Source organism: Nerophis lumbriciformis, linkage group LG05 (genome assembly GCF_033978685.3).
Source record: "Nerophis lumbriciformis linkage group LG05, RoL_Nlum_v2.1, whole genome shotgun sequence".
Taxonomy (NCBI): Eukaryota; Metazoa; Chordata; class Actinopteri; order Syngnathiformes; family Syngnathidae; genus Nerophis; species Nerophis lumbriciformis.
The window spans coordinates 16,643,406-16,653,669 of record NC_084552.2 but is presented as its reverse complement, the minus strand read 5'-3'; the positions used below and the strand labels follow the sequence as shown (position 1 = coordinate 16,653,669).

At 38.6% G+C, this 10,264-nt stretch overlaps 1 protein-coding gene across 1 annotated transcript in view; it reads right to left on the bottom strand.

The window, feature by feature from the left end:
- Positions 1-490: 490 nt before the first annotated feature.
- The window catches only part of LOC133606843 (sentrin-specific protease 3-like), a 56,456-nt gene continuing 46,682 nt past the window's right edge, over positions 491-10,264 (bottom strand). The window contains exons 10-12 of the mRNA XM_061961212.1: positions 9,271-9,354; positions 9,145-9,195; positions 491-1,159 (exon numbers count right to left, since the gene is read on the bottom strand). Of these exons, the coding sequence (XP_061817196.1) occupies positions 1,049-1,159; positions 9,145-9,195; positions 9,271-9,354 (246 nt within the window). The 3' untranslated portion in view covers positions 491-1,048. The remainder of the gene's footprint in view (positions 1,160-9,144; positions 9,196-9,270; positions 9,355-10,264) is intronic.

Below are 10,264 nucleotides of genomic sequence, written 5' to 3'. Positions count from 1 at the left end.
AAAGCCCCACTTAAAACATATTCCATTCAGAAATGAAATACAAACTAGTTTGTTTTTGACGAACGAAACTAAACTAAATGGATATGCATATCATTTTTAGGTGGTCGATTTGTTTTTGTTCAGAACATATTAAGTCATAATTGTTGGGATTTTTAATAACAGAAAATATAGACTATATATGGGCTATAACTTTTACGTGTACATTTTAAAAATATATTATGTGTAGCACAAAAACAAAGTATACAATTTGGATATACAATAAATGTCTTTAAAAAAATTCACGTCCAGGAGCTCAATAAAGAGCTATCTCGTCTTATTTCAAAAGCAAAATGTGACATTAGATATAGTCTTGGAACATGAATTGAAAATAAAAATGTATATATTAATTGTCAAATACAAACTATCGCCTTTGTTTACAAAAGTATCATGTTATTTGAATAGTTACTATATAGGTAAATATATAATCTATTAAGTAAAAACACACAAACACTGTTAGGCCACCTTTTTAATTTTAAGCGACCAGAATGCACTGTAGAAGATGTATAAAACAGTTGTTGAAACTCACTTTAAGAGGAGAAAAAAATAAAAAGACAGGGCCTTGAACAAATGAAATTTCTTACAAAAAACATTTTGGAAATTATAAACGTCACAATCAAAGAAAATATAGCAATTTCTTAAAACTTCTTTGTGTGTTCTCATCCCCCAAAACAACAAAAATCCTCAATTAGCCAAGTATTTATCGTCACACAAAAAAAGAATGAATCACGTTGTTACTGTTAGTATAAAGGGAGCTCCAACCTGTGGCTTGTGTGCCCCAAAATAGGTTGATTTTTTTTCCAGGGGACGGTGGTTGCGCCGATTGTCAGAGTTAAATAGCAGAACAGTAAAATTCTTGTGTTGTATGCTTATGTACAGTATGTTATGACTTTTATTTGCAAAGAGAGTTGATGACTACAGAGTGAGGGACAACACAAACAAGCAATAGAAGACGATGTTGGCTGTTCATCTTGGCCCCGCCCCCTCTCCTCCAAGGGTGGGAGAAAAGGGGTCACAGGGTTAGCTTACAGTGACACAGTTCTTTGTACATTTGCCTCCGCAGGCGTGGCATGTCCTGCTGTCCGAAATCAAACGGCTGCCCCAGTGCAAGACACTTGCAGTACTGCAGTACGAGAGGAAAGGAAAAAGAAAAGTCAAGATTGCTCCAGTTTTAAGTGACAACCGACACATTGCATAATACAAATAAATAGAAAATGATACACAAAGTTTAGTATGTTTACTGACGCACAACGAAAGGAAATAATACCAAAAAACACCTCCATCCCCAAATGTGGTCTTTGATACCATTTCAGATCCCATCCTCTATAGCAGGCCTGGGCAATTATTTTGACTGGGGCGGCCAAATTTAGAGAAAAAAAATGTGTCTGGGGGCTGGTATATCCAATTTTTAGGAACACTACCGTAGTCCGGCCAAAAATGCATAATAAAGAAGAAAAAAACATAAGTCGCACTGGAGTAAAAGTCGCATTCTTTGGGGTAATTTATTTGATAAAACCCAACACCAAGAATAGACAATTGAAAAGCTATTTAAAATAAATAAAGAATAGTGAACAACAGGCTGAATACGTGTACGTTATATGAGGCATAAATAACCAACTGAGAACGTGCCTGGTATGTTAACGTAACATATTATGGTAAGAGTCATTCAAATAACTGTAACATATAGAACATGCTATACGTTTACCAAACAATCTGTCACTCCTAATGGCTAAATCCCATGAAATCTTATACGTCTAGTCTCTTACGTGAATGAGCTAAATAACATTATTTAAAATTTTACGGTGATGTGTTAATAATTTCACACATAAGTCGCACCTGAGTATAAGTCGCACCCCCGGACAAACTAAAAGTCGCAGTTTTTTCCATAGTCAGAAAAATACGGTAATACAAAACTTCACAATAATGTCTGATTGAATGCTAAAAATGTTATGACAGACCGCCTTAAAAAACGGAATGGATTTTTTTTTTTTTTTTTTACTGAATGAGACACCCAGAATGTACATGAAAATAAAGATTGTGTGATTTCAAATATTAACTATGAAGGATAAAACACTGAATATTGACAACATATGAACGTGACCCCCCCCCCCCCAATCGACATTTTACAATCAAGCGAAACGCAACAAAAAGGCAACAAACACAGCAAAATATGAATGTGAAGGGTAAAAAAACCCCACCTAAAATCTGATACATCACTAAGCTTTAGAACTTTGTTGTAAAAATCTCCTTCCGTGTCTGTACCTGACACCCGCATTTTAGGCTGGCCGCTCTGGAAACACTCTGTGGAAACGCTCCACACCCACACTGCTTGGTACCTTGTCTGAGCTGCTGTGACTTAGATTACCATAGTATATCATCCAAAAGCGTAGATTTTAACCATTAAAATACTTTGTATAATTCAAGATTTACGGTCATTTGAAAACATCACTGCACATCATAATGGCAGCTACAGTTTCCATCTTAAAGATCTAAAAAAAATATTTGGGAATGTCTGCCGGCCAGATTAAAAAGCTTAACGGGCTGCATGCGGCCCCCGGGCCTTAATTTGCCAAGGTCTACTCTATAGACTCATCCACTGAAATCACCTAAACCCTATTATGATTTTCTTTTTGTGCTTTTAAAAATACTTTCTTGTGCTCTGCATAACAAGTAATGATGGTTCCTTGTTCAACATTTTATATAGATTGTTTTACACAACATATTCAAGCCGTGTGGGCGGTCAACTTGACGTGCCTCCACTTCGACTGTGTCTTTTTCCGTCAGCCACGTTGTAGTTTTTAGAACTTCCGTAAGGAGTCGACTGACAAATATAAGTTAGAACTTCATCCTACTTTGTCTTATACATGGCAACAGCGGAGGACACATGTGCAAGTACGAGCCAGTCTGCCCTACAATAAAAGGACAGAGAAAAAAGACCTTATTAACTACAATGTCGTACTACAACGGCAGACTTGCGCAAAGCTCTTAGGGTAAATCTCTACTAGTGTTGTCCTGATACCAATATTTTGGTACCGGTACCAAAATTATTTCAATACTTTGATACTTTTCTAAATAAAGGGGACCACAAAAAATTGCATTATTGGCTTTATTTTAACAAAAAAATCTTATGATACATTAAACATATGTTTCTTATTGCAAGTTTGTCCTTAAATAAAATAGTGAACATACAAGACAACTTGTCTTTTAGTAGTAAGTAAGCAAACAAAGGCTCATAATTTAGCTGCTGACATATGCAGTAACATATTGTGTCATTTGTCATTCTATTATTTTGTCAAAATTATTAAGGACAAGTGGTAGAAAATTAATTGTTATTCTACTTGTTCATTTACTGTTAATATCTGCTTCCTTTCTCTTTTAACATGTTCTATCTACACTTCTGTTAAAATGTAATAATCACTTATTCATCTGTTGCTTGGGTGCTTTACATTAGTTTTGGATGATACCACCAATGTGGGTATCAATCCGATACCAAGCAGTTACAGGATCATACATTGGTCATATTCAAAGTCCTCATGTGTCCAGGGTAGGGCTGGGCGATATATCGAATATACTCGATATATCTGTGCGATATAGAAAATGACTACCGGTATATCGTGATATTAGAGTATAAGTTCTCACGCAGTTGCTTTCAGCTGCGGCCATTACACTACATGCGTTTCTCACTCTTTCTTGTCTCTCCTTTTCACAGAGACATAAAACAAGCGCACCTTCTTACATACGTCACATAGTGTCGCATGTGCAACGTCATACACCCTCGCGGAGCAGAGAGGTAGCGACATGGGCAACCTTAGCTGTTGTTCTAGCGGAGCGGTGCGAGTAGTAATACGAGAGAAAGAAGGTGCAAATCTGCTAACAAATGTAGGAATAATTAATGTCCAAGAAAAACAACAAGGGGTCCATCGTCCGGCAGTGGTTTGGCTTCAAGCGGGAAGATGTTGAACAGACAACCGTAATATGTCAAGTTATTATTATTATTAGCCTTTATTTAACCAGGTAAAATCCCATTGAGATCAAAGATCTCTTTTCCAAGGGAGACCCGGCCAAGAGGGCAGCAGCAAGGTTACATTAAAAACAGTAAACAAATACATAAAACATCACATTTACAACATTAAAACTTGCTCACATGACACATGTGCATACAGACAAGTAAAAGCGTTGCCACAAAAAGTAGCAGCACTGCTATTTTGCAGCATCATTTGAAAAGTCACCCGCTAGAGAATGAAGAGTGCTTACTCCGCATGTCAACATCTCCGTTGGGTGCCACACCGACAAAATGCCGAAGCAACCATTTCCAGATCAACACCGTATTAAAAAAATAGTCAACAACAGAAGGAGATAACGTCTGCAGGAACCTACCACATAGCGAAGGACATACACTATTTGATTTCCTATTATGCAGCTCATTTTTATTTGACACTTATTGAAATATCTTGTGTGACATCATGCACAACAGTGCACTTTATTTGTTTTAACTATTGTAGTGGCGTTCTGTACAAAAAGTGCATTTTAATTTAGTGTTATTTCGATATGTCATTTTAGTGACATCATGCACAAAAGTGCACTAATAGCTTGTTTTAAAATGTCTGACAATTTTGCACCTTCTGTTTTGGAAATGACATGAATGTTTGTGCCACTGCTTAATAACTGTTTAATAAATACACTTTTGGTAAATTGACTTAATTGTGATTTCCCTCTCTGCATGAAAGTGTAAAATGAGCATATATTAATGCAGTATGAACAAGAATATTTAATGTAGACACATAGAATCATCATACTGCTGTGATTATATGCATCAAGTGTTCATTCAAGGCTAAGGCAAAATATGGAGATATATATTGTGTATCGTGACATGGCCTAAAAATATTGAGATATTAATAAAAGGCCATATCGCCAAGCCCTAGTCCAGGGACATATTTCCTAAGTTTATAAACACAATCTGAATTTTAAAAAAACGAAAGAAGATGATGTAATCCCAAAAAATATCTGTTATCATAGTAGTATCGACTAGATACACTCCTATACTTGGTATCATTACAGTGGATGTCAGGTGTAGATCCACACATGGCGTTTATTCACATTGCGACGCTGATGAGCAACGGTGTGTAGTGAAGCATGTTTAGCTATTCCTTGTCCTGCAGGGATGATACGTGTAAGAAATGCACTTTATCTAATCCTCGCCATGGAGGCGAGGATTAGTGATTTAGAAGTAGCTAAAACACTGCAAACTGCGGCTGGACTTTAGCGGCTAGCTAGCCAGCCATGTCTGAAAGCACTTCTTCTGGTGGGCGTTTCAGTGTTATAACTTCATCTTTATCGTTAGTTTTTAAGCCAAAATGCGTCCGTTCTCCCTTTTCTGTCTCTTCACTGTCTGCTTGTAAGTACTCCGTGATAGTGTGCTACCGAACATGCTCGTCTGCTCGTAAACCCAGCAATGACACGACGTGAAGGCGACGACACGGGGGACCGGTATTTTTCAGAGGCGTATAGTACCGAATATGATTCATTAGTACTATACTAATACCGGTATACCGTACAACCCTATCTCTACCATATATGGAGATATCCGCCGATGTCACCAGTTGAAATAACATCAAAAGTTGGGCAAATTCCAAATGGTTTTAGAACTATCTCCCCCATGCCTCCATTGGTGGGATTTCAAATTTTCAGGACTTATGCAGATCCCAAATACACAAAAACAAGTACCAATAGGTAAGAATAGTTGGTTTTGCATAGAGATGTCCGATAATGGCTTTTATACCGATATCCGATATTGTCCAACTCTTAATTACCGATTCCGATATCAACCGATATATACAGTCGTGGAATTAACACATTATTATGCCTAATTTTGTTGTGATGCGCCGCTGGATGCATTAAAGAATGTAACAAGGTTTTCCAAAATAAATCAACTCAAGTTATGGAAAAAAATGCCAACATGGCACTGCCATATTTATTATTGAAATCACAAAGTGCATTATTTTTTTTAACATGCCTCAAAACAGCAGCTTGGAATTTGGGACATGCTCACCCTGAGAAAGCATGAGGAGGTTGAGGTGGGCGGGGTTTGAGTGGGGTGGGGTTGAGGTGGGGTAGAGGGGTGTATATTGTAGCGTCCCAGAGGAGTTAGTGCTGCAAGGGGTTCTGGGTATTTGTTCTGTTGTGTTTATGTTGTGTTACGGTGCGGATGTTCTCCCGAAACGTGTTTGTCATTCTTGTTTGGTGTGGGTTCACAGTGTGGCGCATATTTGTAACAGTGTTAAAGTTGTTTATACGGCCACCCTCAGTGTGACCTGTATGGCTGTTGACCAAGTATGCCTTGCATTCACTTGTGTGTGTGAAAAGCCGTAGATATGTGATTGGGCCGGCACGCAAAGGAAGTGCCTTTAAGGTTTATTGGCGCTCTGTACTTCTCCCTAAGTCCATGTACACAGCGGCGTTTTAAAAAGTCATACATTTTACTTTTTGAAACCGATACCGATAATTTTGAAACCGATACCGATAATTTCCGATATTACATTTTAAAGCATTTATCGTCCGATATTATCGGACATCCCTAGTTTTGCATAATAGGTCCCCCTTTAAGGCTAAAATTTGCACTCGCATCACGTAGCTTACGTAACTGAAGCCGGCTGGCTCCTCCGCCGGCAGACCTTTACATGCACCTCCAAAAATCGTAGTTTCACGTCGGCGGCTACGAGGACACAGAGCTGTGATTACGGTAGTCGTTTTTTTTAGACCATCATTTGTAGGTTTTCCTTAACGCCTGTCTTCTGCCTCAATTCATTTAGAGGCACTCGCACAGCCCAGCTTTGCGAGCGTCTTCTCCTCTGGTTTCAGAGCATTATGTGCTATAAAGTGACCGTTGTTTCAAATCGATTAACGACAGCTCCAGGATGTCGCTTGGGTCACCATTGTTTACAAATACTACACACAGGACGCCAATAGCGAGTCAACCAGAGTTTTGGTTGCTCATTCAGGAAAACACTGCCCTCTAGTGTTTTTAGAAGATAATTGCAAGTTACGCATCAGCCCCTGCAGAAGCTACTGCATAAACAAATCAAGACGCAGTCAGAGAGGACAGAATCTACATGACGTGAGCGCATAGTTCAGAGAGCTTAAATCTTTTAAGTCCAACCCCTCGGCATCCATTCCCACTCCTTCGCTGATGACACCCAGCGCTACATCTCCAACAAACAAACCATACTGCCTCCATCCTAATGTACTGCTTATCTTAAATAAAATCTTGGTTTACTGCAAACGTCTTCAATTCAAACAGTGAAAAACTCCTTACCTGTACAAAATCATCACTATCCAAAGACCACAGTTTCCCCCCCTCATTAACAGCGCGTCATTTCCCCCTCCCCTCAGGTTAAGAGTCTGCGTGTCATCCTACATAGTACACTATCATTTAAATCACATATCAATAAGGGTAAAAACAAAAATATGAACATATTAGGGATGTAATGGTTTGGTTGATCTGACACTGTTTAGAGCGTGTCATTTGAATCCTAGATTTATTTTTTTAACTGCCATATTTTCCGCACTACAAGGCGCACCTAAAAACCTCCAATTTTATCAAAAGCTGACAGTGCGCCTTATAATCCGCTGCGCCTTATATATGGACCAATATTGAGCCACAACAGGTTTCGCAACTACGGTAAGCAGCCGCCGACTTAATTTTCCCCTGTACTGCTGGGATATATGAGGAAGGCAGGAATTGTCACTGAACTGCGAGACAACAGCAGCGACACTGACTCGATTAATGACGACTTCGACGAGACGCATGTTGGATGCCGTATCCGCCCAACTGTTTAATTCGGACATTGAAGAAGAAGAATTTGAGGGATTCGTGGATGAGGAATGACTTAATAAAGTGAGCTTTACATGTTTATTTTGTGTGTTGTGTTGTGTGACATCAACGTTTGAGCAACGTTGAGTTATTGATATATTGTTATTGCTCTGCACTATTTCGAGTGTTACTATATTGTGATTGCACTAACGTTTGATTTACCGTAACAGTATCAGACTGTTTTTTACGTGTTTATTGAATCGAGGAAAAGTTCCCCTCCACTATGTGATATAAATGTTGCACTACATGTTATACCTTGCTGTTGTTAAAAAAAACAAAATACCACGTCACTGACTTTACCTCGGGGAAAATAATAAAACAGCTGTTTATTCATTTTGGGAGTGAACAGAGTTGTCAGAACGCTGGTTTGTAATATATTAATAAAGTTTGACTGACCTGAATGTTTTGTTGACATTCCCTTTAGCGCAGCTCCATCTAATGGATGTATAACGTAACCCAGTGCGGAAAATACGGTACTCAGTTCGGAGCGTGTTTGAGTATGTAGCGTCAATCCCATGCATGCGCATTGCGCACGGCGGGACGAGGGAGAGGCAAAAGTTCTGAACGCATTCGTGTTGGAGACATGGCGAGAAGACATTTTTAGATAGTCAAATACAGAAGAAGTGTCAGCAGCATTTGACCTTGTCTAGAGATATCCTAAAACATGCTATACTACACACCGTAGTAAATATATGCTCAAGTAAAGTTCTTGAATGTAAACAAAGGCAGATTGATACAAATATCATTAGTAACAATACCAAGTATAGTAAGGCCGATACGACAGTGGTTAGAGCGATATTTTTTACTATAAAAAAATTATTTTCTCATTTTTGTTATTGTTTACAAATTTAGGAAGTATGTCTCTGGACACGAGGACTTTAAGGGCAAAAAACAAAGGATGTAAATCAGAGCCTTATCTACAAAATATTTGCTTCTCTGCTATCTTTCATTTGTTTATGTTAATTGTATCAATTGTTTTATCTGTACTATGTTGAGTTTCTAAAAAATAATTGTATTCTCATTCTCATTATCATATAAATAGTTCTCCTCGAGCCAGTTATTAACTTTCTGGTAAGGCGGCCGCTGTCAAACGGCCATAAAGCTGGAAAAAAAAACAATGAAACGACTCAAATTCTAGATTGCTTGTTTGGCATCGGCACATGGTCACAGACAAGTCATAATTACCCGGTAATGCGATCGCTCCTTTTGCCGGTTGTTAAAGCATTTGCCAAACTTACCTGCAACACAAACGCCCCACAATCGCTGTCATTGTTCTGACGGCCCACGTTCTAAAACACACATTTTTATTTTGTTAACATGTGACACACAGCACATAACTCTATAGCGGGGAAAAAGAGCCTTACCATTTTGAAAAATCCTTTCCACCCCATCAAAAATTCTTGTTGGTCTTTTTTGACGGCCTCCGCTTGCAGATACTTAAAAATGTGCTGAGAAAAAACAGCAGCAACAAGGTAAGGTCATCTTCACGTGCTAATGTTAGTTTGGACATTTGTAGCCTCTAAGCAATCACATTTATACATAAAGCCCTTAATCACAAGTGCCTAGTCACAAAAATGACAAAGCCCTATTTTACACTGCCAGTAAAAGTCGCATTTTTCTGTCGTAGACAACCACAGAATTGAGACAGGAACGACCAGGAATTTTCTTTTTTCCCCCCTTCTGAGCCATAACAAAGCTATTCAAGCCAGGAATTTAGCTTTTTTTTCCACCGCATTTTACTAGTCTGTGTGAAAAGCCGCGACAAACTAAGTCAGGTGTTGACTAGAACATTTTCCAGCTTTGGATGTAGTACCAGAGCCGTAACAACTGCGCAACACCACCTTTGTGTAAAACAGATTATTACACTTTCACCCATTAGTCGTGAATTTGGGGTATTTTTTCTGTTTCACAGTTCTGTGTGAGAAGCACCACCAGATGGAATCAGGAGTTTAAGTTAACCCACAGGTTTTACAGCTCTGGAAGTAGTATTCAGAGCCGGATGGCCCTTCTGTGTGTCAAACTGCCTGTAAAAACAGTCTGTGTTCTGCCATCTTTCCTGTTTTGCTGTACGATATGAACTAGGGGTGTGCCAGGAGGTCAATTCTTAGATGCATCCAGATGCAACAGGTGGAGATTAATATTGACAAATGTTCAAAAATCTATTATTTTCCATAAACAAAAGAAACAACTGCATCACCCAGAAGTTGCCAGGAACTGAAAAAGGAAGGAAGAGACTCATAACAGACTGTTAGCCAACAGAGCGAAGTTAAGAAGTTGGCCAGAAGTTTTTAGAGAAAGATTGCTATAAACCGACAAAACTCCATGCAAAAAGCTGATGATTTTAGTTACAAGTTATTT